The 17,404-nt window shown below is 39.2% G+C and overlaps 1 protein-coding gene across 2 annotated transcripts in view; it reads left to right on the forward strand.

The window, feature by feature from the left end:
- The window catches only part of DENND4C (DENN domain containing 4C), a 147,102-nt gene that overhangs the window by 102,987 nt on the left and 26,711 nt on the right, over positions 1 to 17,404 (forward strand). For both annotated transcript variants that reach the window (XM_047701308.1, XM_047701307.1), the window contains 6 exons: positions 4,068 to 4,190; positions 5,634 to 5,780; positions 8,213 to 9,378; positions 11,893 to 12,070; positions 12,755 to 12,864; positions 13,154 to 13,329. In XM_047701308.1, the coding sequence (XP_047557264.1) occupies positions 4,068 to 4,190; positions 5,634 to 5,780; positions 8,213 to 9,378; positions 11,893 to 12,070; positions 12,755 to 12,864; positions 13,154 to 13,329 (1,900 nt within the window). The remainder of the gene's footprint in view (positions 1 to 4,067; positions 4,191 to 5,633; positions 5,781 to 8,212; positions 9,379 to 11,892; positions 12,071 to 12,754; positions 12,865 to 13,153; positions 13,330 to 17,404) is intronic.

The following is a 17,404-nucleotide window of genomic DNA, read 5'->3' on the forward strand; positions in this document are numbered from 1 at the left end:
CCATATGTATCTTTTTTTTTTTCTTAAGATTTTATTTATTTATTTGACAGAGATCACAAGTAGGCAGAGAGGCAGGCAGAGAGAGAGAGAGAGAGGAAGAAGCAGGCTCTCCGGGGAGCAGACAGCCCGATGTGGGGCTCGATCCCAGGACCCTGGGATCATGACCTACCTGAGCTGAAGGCAGAGGCTTTAACGCACTGAGCCACCCAGGCGCCCTTCCATATGTATCTTTAAAGTCACATTTCAAATGGCTGAAGCCCTGTTGCTGAATTTACAGTGATTGTGTGTCCTTGTAGAGTTTCTGGTGACATCATTTGATACTTTTGGAGACTTCCAACCAAAGTGCTTAGGTTACTCTTTCTTTAGGGATTCTTTTGTAGAACCTTTCCACTCGGTACCTGATACAGAGTCACTTAGCTTGTTGGGGGGCATATCTTGATTTAATGGTCTGCTTAGTCCCCAGTCTGGTGTCCATTTCATGGCACATCACGCCTTACCAGACTTTCTGAGGGGCCAATAAAAAACTGACAGATTAATCATTCTAACGAGGGGTATGTAAAGAAGTTTAGTTCTGGGGCGCCTGGGTGGCTCAGTGGGTTAAGCCGCTGCCTTCGGCTCAGGTCATGATCCCAGGTCCTGGGTTCAAGCCCCGCATCGGGCTTTCTGCTCAGCAGGGAGCCTGCTTCCTCCTCTCTCTCTGCCTGCCTCTCTGCCTACTTGTGATTTCTGTCAAATAAATAAATAAAAAATCTTTAAAAAAAAAAAAAAAGAAGAAGTTTAGTTCTTTTTTTCTATTGCAGACCCAAAGTTTGACAGTATAACATGCAGCAGAAGGTAGAAGGCACTACAGTTAACTCTTGAACAACATGGGTTTGAATGGCATGGGTCCACTTCCATGCCAGTCCCCACCCCCCCATAAATCCAGTACTGTAAATGTATTTTCTCTTCTTTATGATTTTTGTCCCCCCCTTTCTTTAAATTTAAATTTGAGTATGGTTTATACATGATGTTACATTAGTCTCCAGTTTACAACATGGGGATTCAACTTCTCTCTATGCTGTGCTCACCATAGTCATTGCACAGCGCTATTATAATACTTGAGGACTTTTTTTTTTTTTTTAAAGATTTATTTATTTATTTGACAGACAGAGATCACAAGTAGGCAGAGAGGCAAGCAGAGAGAGGAAGGGAAGCAGGTTCCCTGCTAAGCAGAGAGCCCGACGCGGGGCTCAATCCCAGGATTCTGGGATCATGACCTGAGCTGAAGGCAGAGGCTTAACCCGCTGAGCCACCCAGGAGCCCCTTGAGGACTTTTTAATAATGTTTTCTTTTCTCTAGCTTCCTTTACTATAAGAATACAGTATATAATCACAGAATAAAGGATATGTGTTAATCAACTGTTTATGTTATCGGTAAGGCTGCCATGAACAGTAGACGGTTATAGTTCAGTTTTGGGGAGTTATGCCTGGATGCTTGTGCGGGGCGGGAGGGCCAGTGTTCAAGGGTCAGCTTCATGCTCCTGTTTCATTTTCACTAATGTCCTCTGTAAGGATTCTCTAGGATCTTTATTTCAGTTAGTCCTAGTTTAGTCTTCAGTCTTTGTTTCCATTTTAAATGACAGAACTCGAAAGTCAAATAAACTTGTTTAAAACTTTATTTTGAAATTATTTCAAATTTATGGAAGCGTTGCTAGTATAGTGCAGAGAACACTTGAATAATTTCTATCCAGAGTCATTCTTAGTTTGCCCTGTTTGCTTTATCGTTTTCTTTCTGTACACACATGTACATTCTTTCTCTGAGTCCTGTGGCAGCAGGTTGCATACATCTTGCCCTTCTACCTTTTAAATACCTCAGTGGTGTTTTTCTCTGATAAAACCATAGTATAGTCAACCAGATTCAGACAGATACCGATACACTACTTTAATCTTTAGGCTGCATTCCAGTGTTGTCAATTGCTGTAATGTCCTTTGTGGGACTCTAGATCCCTCTCTTTGGTCTCCTTTAACTGGGCACAGTTCCTTACCCTTTCTTTGTCTTTTGACCTTTCTGAAGAATTCAGTTATTTTGTGGAACGTTCCTTAGTTTGAGTTTGTGTGATGTTCCCTTGTGGTTAGCTTGGGCTGTACATTCATGTCTCTGTTGCAGAAGTAATTGTCCCTCTGAGGCGCACACTGTCTGTCTGCCTCTCATTGGTGATACTCATTTCGATCACCGGTTCCTCCTCATTATCATGATTGCCCCTGCAGATGATGAGCTGTCTGGAAGGAGACTCTGAGACTGTGCAGTAATACCCTCCTCTCATCATGCTTTCTCTTTTAAATTTAGCATCCATTGATGATTCTTGCCTTAACTGGTCTTCACTATAAAGTAGTGATATTGAGGCACCCGAGCAGCTCAGTTGGTTGGGCATCTGACTCTGATTTCTGCTCACATCATGATCTCAGGATCCTGAGATGAAGTCCTGTGTGGGGCTCTGAGCTCAGTGTGGAGTCTGCTTGAAATTCTCCTCTCCCTCGGAACCCTCCTGCTGTACTCGCTTGCTCTCTCTCAAATAAATAAATCTTAAAAAAAAAAAAAAAAAAGTAGTGATTTGCCAACTCTGTCCTCCAGATTTATAGGATGGTGTTCTATGTCTTTTGGTTTAATAATTTTACTCAGGCATATCCTGAGTATGTTTTTAAACACTTCCTTTCTTGTACAACAAAATGTTCCTGGCTCATTCTTGTAGCTTTCCTGCCAGAGATCTGATATCAGCCATTTATTCAAGGATCCCAGGTTCCTTTCAATGGGTGGTAGATTCTAGAAGCCAAGATCTGGGCTCTAGGTATGCTTACACTACAGGTTATTACTGCTTTTAGAATTTTTCAGCAGAGCTGGAAAATATGTATATATGAGGGGAGAAAAAGGAAAATATGTATGTATATTTTGGAAATACCTCCATTTTCTTTTCTTTTAAAGATTTATTTATTTATTTGAGGGTGGGGGTGGGCAGAGGGAGAGGGAGGGATAATCCCAAGCAGACTCCCTGTTGAGTGCAGAACCCAACACAGGGCTTGGTCTCAAGACCTGAGATCATGACCTGGGCCAAAACCGAGTGTCGGATGCTTAACCAGCTGAGCGGCCCAGGCACCCCTAGAGATATTTCCATTTTCATATCAACCCCACAGGTTTTTCTTTGTCTTCCTTCATTTCATTTTTTTAAAAATCTCTCTTCTTCCACAATAAGTATCTTGGCTTCCAGTAACCATCATTATTATGTTTACTCATTTGCTCAGTCCTGCAGTATATATAAAATAATTTCAGAATTGCTACATCTGTTATTCTGGGAGAAACAGATTTTCTAAGGACTTTAGGATTTGTCTGTTACCACCTCCCTTCCCAGGTTTAGGGTATATACTCAAAATAACATGTTGAAAAGTTTCTTGGATTAGTCCTCTCCCCGCCCCACTCCGTTCCCCATCCCTTCAGTATGGTTGTTCTTGTGAAATACAGTTGGTCCCATTTGTTCCTGTTCACATTCAGTTTTAGTCACCACCTTCCTCCCAGTTTTGTTGATTTAATTTTTTTGAATATGTAAAAATAAAAATACAACACAATAAGCCATATTTAGAGGAGTGTCCTCTCTCTTTATCCCTTCCGTCCTATGACCCCCCATCCCTTGTAGTTAACCAGTTGTGTTGTTTTCTGGTATGTTATTTCTGCATTTCTTTTTGCAAAAGTAAACAGATACATGCTTATTTTATTTCCTCTTCTTTCTTTCACAAAAGGTAGCATTCTATACGTACTCCAAAAGAGACTTCCCAGAACATCTTGTCCAGATCTGTTAATCTGTGGATGAGGAAGCTGAGGTTCAGTGCTTCCACTTTCAGCCTTCGGTGCTCCTCTTTCTTCCTGCTCTTGGCTGCTGACCTTCTGTTTACCATGTCCTGCGTGCTTCGTGGGCTTTCTTGTCTTCCTCCTCCATGAGTTTAAATCATGTAAATCAGTGCAGGTTTCTTCTGACATTTTATAGTTGGTCTGTGCGTAGATGAATGCTTCCACCTGTAAGCTTGATTCTTTCTCAACAGGCGGTCAGTCTGACCAAGGCTATGGGTCTAAGGATGAACTTAGGAAGGATGATGCAGAAATTCACATGCCTGAAGAACAAGCAGCAGGAGACGTGATACCTAAAACAAAAGTGCACACAGAAGGTGAAGTACTGGTATTTACTTGCTCTTCTTAGAAAAAACACTGTTACTAATTCTTTTTAAGTTTATTTATTTTTTAAGAACCTCTATACCCGGGGCGCCTGGGTGGCTCAGAGGGTTAAAGCCTCTGCCTTCGGCTCAGGTCGTGATGCCAGGGTCCTGGGATTGAGCCCTGCATCGGGCTCTCTGCTCAGCGGGGAGCCTGCTTCCTCCTCTCTCTCTCTGCCTGCCTCTGCCTCTCTGCCTACTTGTGATCTCTGCCTGTCAAATAAAATAAATAAAATCTTAAAAAAAAAAAAAAAAAAAGAATCTCTGCACGTAGCGTGGGGCTTGAACTCACAGCCCTGAGATCAGGAGTGGCATGCTCTTCTGGATGAGCCAGTCAGGCACCCCTGTACTGATTAAGTCTGATGTGATAATTCTGATGATAATTTCAAGAAAGAAATACAGTGTCTGGGCTTATAAAATCCTATGTAATATGATGTATGGAGAGAGAATGAGTAGTTTCTGAGTTTTAGAATTTAAGAGATCTTTAGAGACTGTAGGTCAGCCCTCAGTTTGTAGGACAGCCCTCAGTTTGTAGGACAGTGCAGTCCACTGAGGTATTTGTCAAAGGCAAAGAGCTATTTTGTGGTAGAACCAGGGCTAAACTTTGAGTCATCCAACTTGTGTTCCAGTGCTTGTTTTATTTCAAAATGCTCTTTGAGGAAGTCCTTCAAATATCTAAGTAGGTATTTTTCATTGGTAGGTTAGATACAGTGTCCAAGGTTTTCCTGTCTTATTTTTTTATGGGACTCATTGAGGTACATATGATTTACATTAATCATTTTATGGAAATGTGGAGGAATTTTCTGGCTTTGTTGTAATAAGATGTTCTTCCTATCCTTTTACACAAAAGGACACTTTCTTTAATGATCTTACTTAATTGATGCTCCATAGTTAGCAGAAGCAAGCCTCTCTCCTACTTTGTAAGTGAAGGGATTATAAATGAAGGCCAAAACCTTTAATTTACTTACAGGGATGCTCAAGTTAGGGTTATTGATGCTAAAATTAAGCATTTATTTGCATCAGTACTGGCAACATTTTATGGCATAAAGTAAATGAGACAATAAATTAGTGATGAAATAGTCATCTCTTCACTCCTACTTGGGGAAAAATATTTTTTTTTAAAGATTTTATTTATTTATTCAACAGAAATCACAAGTAGGCAGAGAAGCAGGCAGAGAGATAGAGGAGGAAGCAGGCTCCCTGCTGAGCAGAGAGCCTGATGTGGGGCTCCATCCCAGGACCCTGGGATCATGACCTGAGCCGAAGGCAGAGGCTTTAACCCACTGAGCCACCCAGGCACCCCTGGGGAAAAATATTTTTAAAAATATTAAAATCAATATATGGTTTCTGTTCATTTTAGTAAAATTAGGAATAACACCCAAATACTTTTTTTCTCAGAAGTGTGTGATGTCTCTGCTGTTGGGGCAAAACATTCCCAAGCTGGTACGGAGCCACAGAGTCCCACCGAGCCTCCTGCATGGGGTGGCAGTATTGTGAAAGTTCCGTCCGGGATATTTGACCTCAGTGGCAGGAGGAGCAGCACTGGTGAGTCTTCACAGATTTCTGGCCAAATATTTAAAATAGTTTTTAATGACATTAATTGATGACTTAATTGTGATGATCATGCTAAAAAGCCAGAAGTTTGAATCCTTTCCATGGGTTAAGAAGTTGTTATTTAAAATAGTGTATCAAAGGAGGGGTGTTTATTGTGCTTAGTTGTTATTGGGAGTACCTTTGCTTGTTGTGGTGCCTCTTCTCAGTTTGGTCCCTCTTTCTCAGGGTAGATGATGAGAGGGCCTCCTATACTCATGAAGAACAGAGGGGCACTGATGTTACTGAATTCCAGGGGTGCTTTTGTGTGGCAGTGGAAAGGCAGTGGAAGGAAAAGATTGATATCGCTGTGCTGTATTGTGGAAAAATACCAGTGTGTCTCTAATTTGGCCAGTTGTTACAGGCCCCCTAAGCCACTTATTTGTGATTAAGTATTTATAATGAATAACTCTCTTGCCTGTGACTCCCTTGAATTTCAGTTCACTCCTTTCAGTTGTGTTTTAGGCCTCCTGAGTACCCTCCAAGCATGCATCTAAGTCTGTGATTTCAAAGACCAAAGAGATCGGCCTTGTGCTTCCTGCCCTTTTTTAGTAGTAACTATAATTCACTTCTCTAAAGTCAGCTGTCTTAAGTGTATCTGTTATATGACTTACAGAAATTAATTTGCTCAGCTTCCTAAATTCATGTAGGAATACTCCTTATTCCAAAGTCTCTCCTTCTTTTAGATTCTTTTAGATTCAAATTCCAAATTCAAATACCAAATTCATTTTGTTTGTTTGTTTTGGGGGGCAGGTAGTATTCAAGAGGTAGAGCTAAAAAAAGGTTTTTGAAAAAATAATTAATATGTATGTAGTGTATCCTATTTTCCAAACCTGTTGCTAGCAGGTTTAAAAAAGAAAAAGGAGGAAGACAGTTTTCTTCATCAGAGGATTATAATCTTCTCAGAATATTGACATGGGCAAGGTGCTTCCCTCCCTCTTTACTCATCCTGTGTCCATGTCATGTCTTGATGTGGGAAGATTTATTCTAATAAGAAAGGAAGCGGGAGTAGTGGGGCTTTGGCAATATATCAAGGGTCAAATTTATTTTAAAATTGAAAAAAATGTGCCACTAAATTCCTGGAAATAGTGTGAGAACCAGTAAATTTGCTAAGTTCTGTTTCTCACATACTGGTAAAGGTTCGCAAAGCAGGCACAAATTTTGGAGGTGTAAAACAGGCTAATTTAATTCTCCTAAAAGCTGTGAAATATCTCTAAGTGTTTATTCTGTTTAATTGGTATGATTATGATTATTATTTGGGACCAATTTGGAAGCTTAAAAAGAACCTAGAAATTAACCTGGAAGTTTTAAAAAGAAGACTTTATTAAAGAACTTTTCCCTCAAATCTGCTAGGTCACTATGCCTTTTAAAAAACAAATGAGAATCCTAAATAGGAATGGGTAGACTTGAGTTTTGGTAATGATTCAAATAGGAAATAGCTTTTGGTCTTGGAATGGGAAAAAATTGCATCACTAAATTCTACACCTGAAACTAATATTATGCTGTATGTTAACTAACTGGAATTTAAATAAAAACTAAACAAACAAAAACCCTAAAAACAATAACAAACAGATAAACAAACAAACAAAAACTACTTGCTTCCCCCTACAGCCACCAGCATAATTTTGTTCCACTTGATCAAACAAGACTGAACTCAGAGAGAGATCTGGGATCATGTCTGTTTCATTTGCCTTTATATTTCTAGCACGTTATATGGTAAATGCTAGTAGACATTTGAGTATTTGTTGAGGGAATGAATATATCTGAAAAATTTGGAGCTATGCAGATTTTATCAGCTTTCTTGGAATTTGCCAAGTCTAAGGACTCCACTCTAGATTCTTCTACTTTGGGGAATTATTTTACTTTGGAGCAGTAAGGCTTTGATTTTAGCAAATATATAATTCCTCCATGATTATGAATTTACTTTGTGTGGAGTAGATTCCTAGCAAATATTTGTTGAATTAGATATATGAAAGCCAGAAGGGAAGAGATTTTGTCTTTTTAGGTTAGTTATTTAACACGAAATATATTTCTTAAATGGAATGTAGAACTTTGCAGCTGTAAGATGTATTTTTAGATCTGTATTTGGTAAATGCGATAGATTTTGGTGAACAGTACAGGTATCTGCAGCGTATGTTGCCTCATTTTTAAAATGTGTGTGTAGAGAGTGAAAGGCAGGTCATACATTAACAGTGTTATCTCTGGGAGGCAGGACTGAGGGGAGGCTTTTTGGTTGTTCTTTTCTCTATATATTTTCTTTGTACCTTTTGAACTCTGAATCTTTCACTCTGAGGACGTGTTACTTTTCCAAAATCAGAAAAGAAACATTTTCTAAAGGTTACATCAGAAAATAGAGTTCCTTTCTAATACTGTACTTTCTCTTTCAGATAGTACATCCAGTGTGCCATTTGCTACTCAGGATCCGAGTGAAGAGGCAGTCTTCAGTGAAGTTACTAACCCCAAGAAGAATGGTGATAGAGGAGATAAAAGACAAAAGCATTTTCCAGAGAGGAGTTGTAGTTTCAGTTCTGAAAGTCGAGCAGGAATGTTGCTTAAGAAGAGCAGCTTGGATTTGAATTCAAGTGAAGCGGCTATTATGATGGGAGCAGATGCCAAGATTCTCACAGCAGCATTGACCTGTCCCAAGACCTCTGCACTCCGAGTTGCAAGCACCCATAGCTTTGACAGTGTTGGTTGTCATCTGGGTGATACCAGGACTCGTATGTCTGAGAGCACTTGGGATTCAGAGCACAGATCTTCCTCGGTTTTAGAGATGCTCGAGGAAAGCCAAGAGCTCCTGGAACCTGTGGTTGATGACAGTGTAGCTCAGACTCCTGTGGAAAAGGATGCAGGTGACAGTCTACACAGTGATGGTGACAGTAATCAGCCCAGAGACTCAAAAGTAGGATCCAGAGATGTCATGAATAAGAGAAGTAGTTTATATGGGGTTGTTAAAGCTGTTGAGAGGGAGGATGTTGAAACTGGACTAGATCCTTTGTCTCTTTTGGCCACTGAAGGTACAGGAGAAAAAACTCCAGATTCTGAAGATAAGGTGTCTTCCCCAGTTATTGCACGTAATCTGGCTGATGAAATTGAAAGCTATATGAACCTGAAGAGCCCCCTGGGCAGCAAGTCTTCCAGTATGGAATTACACGGAGAGGGAAGCAGAGAGTCTGGTCCGGCCAGTGCGTTTACTCGCCCTTTAGAGAGGAGATCAAGCCTGCCTCTAGAGCAGGGTCCAGCAGCACAGGAAGATCCCGAAAGCGAAAAGAGCTCCCCCGCAGACTCCAGGTCTAAAACTCTCACCGGGCGTTTCAGGCAGCAGACGCCGTCTCGCGGTCAGAAAGAACGTTCAGCTTTATCGGCCCTGGTGCGCTCTTCACCACATGGCTCGCTGGGTTCTGTGGTAAATTCTTTGTCAGGGCTGAAGCTAGATAATATACTCTCAGGACCTAAGATGGATGTCCTAAAATCTGGTATGAAACAAGCAGCAACAGTAGCCAGCAAGATGTGGGTAGCCGTAGCGTCTGCCTACAGCTACTCGGACGATGAGGTAAACACGCTTCATGTGTGTGGACTGTCTCATATGGGAGCGTTTCTAGTGTTTTTTAATATATAACTTCATATTTAGAGATTTCTGGTAAAACTTTATGTGTATCCTATTTTGTTCTTGAAATGACTTGAACATCAGTGTAAGGAAATTAATATTAAAGAAACAGAATATCAGGACTACTTTATAATTCCATAGATGAGTCTGAAGAACACATTAAGTTTATTTCTTTGAAAGTATTAATGATTAATAATTTAATAACAATGCCATATTATATTTGCATAGCACTTCACTTTTTTTTTTTTTAAAGAATTTATTTATTTATTTGACAGAGAGAGAGATCACAAGTAGGCAGAGAGGCAGGCGGAGAGAGAGAGACGAGGAAGCAGGCTCCCAGCTGAGCAGAGAGCCCCATGCAGGACTTGATCCCAGGACCCTGAGATCATGACCTGAGCTGAAGGCAGAGGCTTAACTCACTGAGCCACCCAGGCCCCCCAATTTTTTTTTTTTTAAGATTTTATTTATTTGACAGAGATCACAAGTAGGCAGAGAGGGGGAAGCAGGCTCCCTGCCGAGCAGAGAGCCCGATGTGGGACTTGATCCCAGGACCCTGGGATCATGACCTGAGCCAAAGGCAGAAGCTTACTTAACCCACTGAGCCACCCAGGCACCCCATAGCACTTCACCTTTTTTTTTTTTTTTTAGCACTTCACTTTTAAATAACTTTTATCTATGTTCTCTTTAATATATATGGAATCACTCTACAACTTAATCCATAGATTTCATACTGCATAACAATTGCTAATTCTTTTAAAAATTATTGAAAAGAGAATTAACCATTAGACCTTTCAGTGAAATAGAAGGGGAGAAATTTTGCTTACTTGTTTTATAGAAAAAAATTAATTAAAATTTCACCTTTGTGTTCAAAGAATGATAGAGTACTTAGGTACTATAGTGGGAAGGACAGACACCTATAAATGTTCACTGTTACTAAATTCTCTCTCTCTCCCCATCTCTAAAAAACAAAAGAGTAATACTGAGTTCTGTAAGACAGAGTTGCATTTTGTTGCATTTAAAAGAACTTACAAGGTCAATGAAGGAAAGACAAAATAAGCTAGCTTCAAAAGTATCTTAACCTAGCATTACCTTGAAGTAGACTGAGTAAGCCACTCTACTTTTGAAATTTAATCTAACAGTGTTAATAAAAATAGTGAAAAAAACAAACAACAACAACAAAAAAAACACCTTTCTACAGAGTACTTTGGGCTTGGAATACAGGACTATAAATTTCAGGTGGTCACATGTCTTAATCTTTCTTTTGTTTTCATTGCTGTCGCCTTGGTACTAGTGCCTGACAAAGCAAATAGGTTATACCTAATAAATATTTCCAAATGAAGGAATGTATACAAAGTCTTAAAAAAATTCTTAACTTTTATCCAGATTTTAATCTAAGGAAATAATTAGGGATATGTATAAAAACAACTCAAAGGAATTCATCAGTGTAACATAAAATTGAAAGCATTCTGAATGCCTAAGCAACAGAGATTTACCAAATGCATTGCAGTCCATCAGTAAACTGGAATAGGTTGCTGGGATTAAATAATTTAGAAGATTTAGTGACATCAAAATACACATGAGAATAGGCTAAAAAACTATCCTATTTTGTAAAAGTGTATATATATATATATATATATATATATATATATACACACACATATATATATTAAAATGACTAGAAGGATATACATAAAGATTTTAATTGTACTGTGTGGGTGTTGGTAATATAAGTGCTTTTATTTCCTGTTTCGCATATCTGTTTAATTGTTCTATCACTTAACATGGTTTTATAACAAGACACGAGTCTTCTTTAAAGCAGAAATCAGAAAGGAACCTGCTTGTTGATTGAAATGTTTTCTCTCTAAACTAAAGCATCAGCAGTCACTAGCAGTTATGAACTATAGTGTTTGGAAGTTTTATTCTTATTTTATGCCTCTAATATTGATGGTGGTTGTTCTGAAAATCATATTGCCAGCTATAATTCTCACACCACCTTTGTTTTAAAGGGCTTCTCGTATCCATATTTTTCAGATGATATAATTTTGTTAGACTAGTTACATGGTTTCTGCAAGGTCACACGACTACTACGTGGTGGGGAGCCAAGACCACAGTCTGCCTGTCTGACTTTGTAGCCCCTACTGTCCTTGGGCTGGGGTGCCTGATCCAGGAGACATTGAGTTTTCTGGAGTTCCTTCATTCTGTGATACTGATTATTGAGAGACATCCCAACATACACCAGGGTTGAAACAAAATCTTAAAAGTATTCTAGGTCATCGCTTGAATTAGAGTGTGGAAAGAAAATTGCAAATAATACTGAGAGGAGTTCATGGTTTTGAAAAATAAGGAGATGATTAGTTAAGGATTATAGAGAAGTTTAATTCTGAAAAGGGCAGAGTGAATATATTCTTATTGGGGAAGATACTATTTACGTATGTGGGGTTTTATTCTTTTCAATTAAAGGAGGAAACAAACAGAGATTACAGCTTCCCAGCTGGCCTGGAAGACCATATTTTGGGGGAGAATGTGTCACCTAACATGAATATTGCAGGGTTGGTTCCCAGTGAACTTACCCAGAGCAACACAAGCCTTGGCAGTAGCAGCAGCAGTGGAGATGCAGGAAAACTGCAGTACTCAACAGGTACGGGAGGGACGGTCCTTTCCTGTCATTTATGTGCCCGTACCTTCCCCTCCGCCTGCCACATACACAATAGACCCCCTCTGCTGAGATGAGCTGATAGACGGTGAGGGTAGCCCCACCGTACTATCACTTACTTTACAGGATCTCTAAGTGTTCCAGTCACTTTAGTTGTGTTTGTGGACTCTGTCATTGGTTCTCAGACTTTAGTTTGTGTCAGAATCACATGGGGAATTTGTTTTTAAATATGGACAAATGTCCAAGTCCCAGGCTAAAACTTTTCAGACTGAATTTGAGGGATTGGGACCTTAGAAATACATTATTAACCAACTCTCTGGATAAATCAAATGTATACCAGTGTTTAGAGAAGCCCTAGGCTATGTCACTGAAATTTCTTAGTGCTATGTTATTTTAAGAAATTTAAGTTCTATTTATTTTTTCCAACATTCTGTTAACGAAAAATTTCAAATGTCCTGAATAGTCGAAAGAATCATATAATGAACGATCACATATTCTCCACTTAGGGTTAACTGTTGTTAATTTTAGATATATACCTACAGAAATTTTTATACTGAACTGCTTGAAAATAAACCGTAGACTTCATTATACTCCCCCTGAATACTCTAGTATGCATTTCCAAAGAATAAGGACAGTCTCATATAATGTGTTATATTTACTTCTCTTTAGGTGAACCTACATTTCCAAGAAGCATAAAAGGGCAGGACTGTGAAAAATCAGATCATGGTTCTTCTCAAAACACCAGCATGTCTAGCATCTATCAGAATTGTGCAATGGAGGTAAAAGTTCTGTATTCTGCAGATGGTAGGATGGTTGTAAACATGCTTATTTCAGAATGGCACTGGACAGAATTCGTGATACCCTTGTAGACCGAAGAGTAAATCGTTTTGTTGAATTTGCTTGTCTTATGTAAGTAAGGCAATAGACAGCTAGTTTTACCTGTACAGTGACTGAACTTAATTCTAAATTGGATCAACAAAATGAGTAAAATGCTGTGTCTCCAAAGGATGGTTTGTGGAGATGACTTCACTGTGTAGGTTCTCAGTGTCTGCACTTTTCTACTCTTAGGTTTTGATGTCAAGTTGTTCCCAGTGCAGAGCTTGTGGCGCTTTAGTTTATGATGAAGAAATTATGGCTGGATGGACGGCAGATGACTCAAATTTGAATACCACCTGTCCATTTTGTAAAAGCAACTTCTTGCCTCTTCTCAACATAGAATTTAAAGACTTGAGAGGCTCTGCAAGGTTAGTATTGTGAAAGCTCCTTCTCAGAAGGCATGACTCCTGGGGGGAGAAGGAGATAGTCACGGCACCCTCCAGCTGTCCCTCTCCTCTCTCCTTCACTCTCACTACTGGGGTGGAAAATACTGGCAGTATAGGAGACTACTTTTCCAGTTTATTTAATACACAATTATCAGTAGTAGTAATTCTTAGAGCTAAACATCATAGATCATTCAGAACTTCAATATTTATCATTAAACTTTCTTTCTCAGTGACTTTATATATTCTAGAAGAAAAAACTAAAGGCACAGGGGATGGGGGTTTTTTGACTCTTCTTCCAACTTGTTAACCCTCTGTGGTAGTGCTCTGTACAGTGAAATGACCAAATTCCAGGGAATCGAAAAGAGAGTAGGTGATCTGTAATTACTCATTAAGTAATCAAGAGTTTGGTAACTGCTTAAATAATGATCTTAATATTCTGTTTGTTTTATGGAGAAGACAAGCTTCATATTACTGTCTACCTTTAGCTGCTTTTAAAAAATCTAACCAGGGGTGCCTGGGTAGCTTAGTGGGTTAAGCCTCTGCTTTCGGCTCAGGTCATGATCTCAGGGTTCTGGGTTTGAGCCCCACATCAGGCTCTCTACCTACTTGTGATCTCTCTGTCAAATAAAATCTCTAAAAAAAAAAAACCAAAAAAAACTAATTGTACAAGTGTGTCTTTTTTTTTTTTTTTAAGATTTTATTTATTTATTTGACAGGCAGAGATCACAAATAGGCAGAGAGACAGGCAGATAGAGAGAGAGGTGGAAGCAGGCTCCCTGCTGAGCAGAGAGCCTGATGCGGGGCTTGATCCCAGGACCCCGGGATCCTGACCCAAGCCGAAGGCAGAGGCTTAACCCACTGAGCCACCCAGGCGCCCCTACAGGTGTGTCTTCTTAGCTTAGTTTTTCCTTTTAGTTTCAGGTGTGGAGCTGAGTGAAATCGTTTTCTAATTCCTGATGCACTATCATCATTGCTTTGTGCAAGGATCCTCTCTTGTTAGCTCTCCCCCCCCCGTCCCACTCTCATTCCCTTATCCAACAAAGACATTGACTCCACTGTACCTTTGAATATATACCTTCATAAAATACGTAGCTTTGCATGATTATGCAATTTAAGTTACATAATTAGAATGCTGATAATCTCTATTACTCAGTTGAAAAGCTGAGTTGCCGTATGTACATCTAGTTTATTCCTTTCCTCCTGTAGGAAGTTAATACCTAATTTTACTTACCCATTATCCTACTTTTGGTTCAGTTGCTTCCAGGTCTCTGTTCCTATAAATACCACTGCAGTGAGGCAGTGCACTGTAAAATATGTCTCCTTCTGAACTTGTGAAATAGTTTCTTTCAGAATAATAGTCTTAGCAGCGAGGTCATTGAGTCATTTTCATTCACGATTTCAAGAAACAATGGAAGATAGATCCCCATATGGCAGTACTCTCACTAGTAATGCTTAAGAATTTTCATTTCTTTTTTTTTTTTTTTTAAAGATTTTATTTATTTATTTGACAGAGAGAGATCACAAGTAGACGGAGAGGAAGGCAGAGAGAGAGAGAGAGAGGGAAGCAGGCTTCTTGCTGAGCAGAGAGCCCGATGCGGGACTCGATCCCAGGACCCTGAGATCATGACCTGAGCCGAAGGCAGCGGCTTAACCCACTGAGCCACCCAGGCGCCCAAGAATTTTCATTTCTATATATCCATTCCAGCATTTGATATTACCATTTTTCATTTATTTTGTATTCTAATGAATATAAAGTGCTATCTTGTTTTTGTTTTAAGTTCTGTGAATATCAGTGAGTTTATCTCTTCATATTCTTGTTAATTATTCCAGCATTTTCTGTGAGTTGCTGGTTTATATTTTTACCTTGTCCATTTTTTTGTTAACTTTCTTTTTCTTGTTGATTGTTAAATCTTCTTGATATTATTTCCTTGAAAGCATTCATTTTGATGTCATTATCCATTAATTTTTCCATTATCTATTTAATTTTTGATGTAATTATCCATTAATTTTCCCCCTACGATTTGTGCTTGTAGTTTCCCATCTGGAGGACATGAAGAATTTCTCCTGAAGTTTCTTTCGTTAGCTTTGTATTTTACCTCTGATATTTAGATCTTTAATCTACCTGGAATATACCTTTGTGTTTGTGTATGGTGGTAGGAATACAGCTTTCTTTTTCTCCATGTAAGTAGCCTATTTCCTATCCTTTCTTCATTGATAGGTAGCATCACCTTTATCATAAATCACATTCCCATGTGCACCTCACCCTGCCTCTGTGTTCCCTGTTTTTTTGGTCAAGTCTATTTTTTACCACAGTTTTATCTGGTTGATAGGGTAATCCTCATCATGGACATTGTATTTATTTATTTATTTATTTATTTATTTATTTTGCTGAGAGCAACTTTAGTCTCCCCCTCCCCCACCCCCAAATTCAGCTGGAGTTTTCATTGAGATTGCGGCATTAGATGTATAGATTAATCTGGGGAAAAAGGACATTTTCAGCATTACTCTCTTATCTGTGAACATACCTCTATTTTTTAGATTGTCTTTTATGTTCTTTTGTTTTAAATTATTCTCCATAGTCATATACTTCTTTGTTGAGTTAATTGTGTTTTGTAAGCTATTATGTTAAGTACCTTATTTTATATTTTCTGTGTAGGTATATAGGAGCATTGTTGATTTTCCTCCCCAGTATGTCATTATAGAAAATTTCAAACTTGCAGCTTAAGTTGAAAGATTTTTCTTATGGTGAAACCCAGATACCCATCTCTCCATTTAAAATGTACCATTTGAAAACTGAATGCATACACTGTTGCAGATTTAACCCTTACTAAGATGTAGAACATTACCTCAGAGAGTTCTCGTCATGTCCTTTGCAAGGACCAACCCTCACTTCATCCCCACCCAGAAAGAGGACAGAGATAAGATGAAACAAAATAATGGATAAAGGGGAAGAGGAAATGACTTGAGACAAAATGGATATTTATGAGGGAGAGGCTACCATACACGAATATAGGTTAATACATGCTAAAATGCCATTTCTGCTCTATTTTTTTTTTATTATGTTCAGTTAGCCAACATGCAGTACATTAGTTTTTGATGTAGTGTTCAGTGATTCATTAGTTGTGAATAACACCCAGTGCTCATCACAACATGTGCCCTCCTTAATACCCATCACCCGGCTGCCTCATCTCCCACCCTCCTCCTCTCTGAAACCCTGTTTGTTTCTGGGAGTCCAGCGTCTCTCAGGGTTTGTCTCCCTCTCTCTTTTTTAACTCAGAAAATTAATGAAATGTTTTGCTTTCCATCTTCCTTCATAGCTTTCTTTAAAGAATCTTACACTGAATGGTAATGACTTTGAGAGCTTTTTCATTTGAAAAGTTTAGGACAAGGGGCACCTGGGTGGCTTAGTGGGTTAAGCCTCTGCCTTTGGCACAGGTGATGATCTCAGAGACCTGGGATCGAGCCCTGCATCCAGCTTCTTGCTCAGCAGGGAGCCTGCTTCCCCCTTTCTGCCTGCCTCTCTGTCAAATAAATAAATAAAAGCTTTTAAAAAAAAAGTTTACGACAAGAGAGGATTGAGAATGATAGCACAGTGTGTGTGTGCACGTTTGGTATATGTTTGGAAGAGGCAATAGTTCTGTGGATTGTGTAAAATTTATGTGAATGCTTTATCATAAATTAATAAATATGAAATTTAGAGGGTTCTAGGTGGTTTTTTTTTTTTTTTGTAAAGATTGTATTTATTTATTTGACAGAGAGCTAGGGAGAGATTACAAGTAAGTAGAGAAGCAGGCTCTCTGCAGAGCAGGGAGCCTGATGTGGAGCTTGATCCCAGGACTCTGGGCAGCCGCTTAACCCACTGAGCCACCCAGGTGCCCCAGGGGTTCTAGGTTTTTATTTTATCTTATTTTTTAAAGACTTTATTTATTTGACACACACACACAGAGAAATCACATGTAGGCAGAGAGGCAGGCAGAGAGAGAGGGGAAAGCAGGCTCCCTGCTGAGCAGAGAGCCTGACTCGGAACTTGATCCCAGGACCCCGAGACCACGACCCA

Source organism: Lutra lutra, chromosome 13 (genome assembly GCF_902655055.1).
Source record: "Lutra lutra chromosome 13, mLutLut1.2, whole genome shotgun sequence".
NCBI classification, from domain to species: Eukaryota; Metazoa; Chordata; class Mammalia; order Carnivora; family Mustelidae; genus Lutra; species Lutra lutra.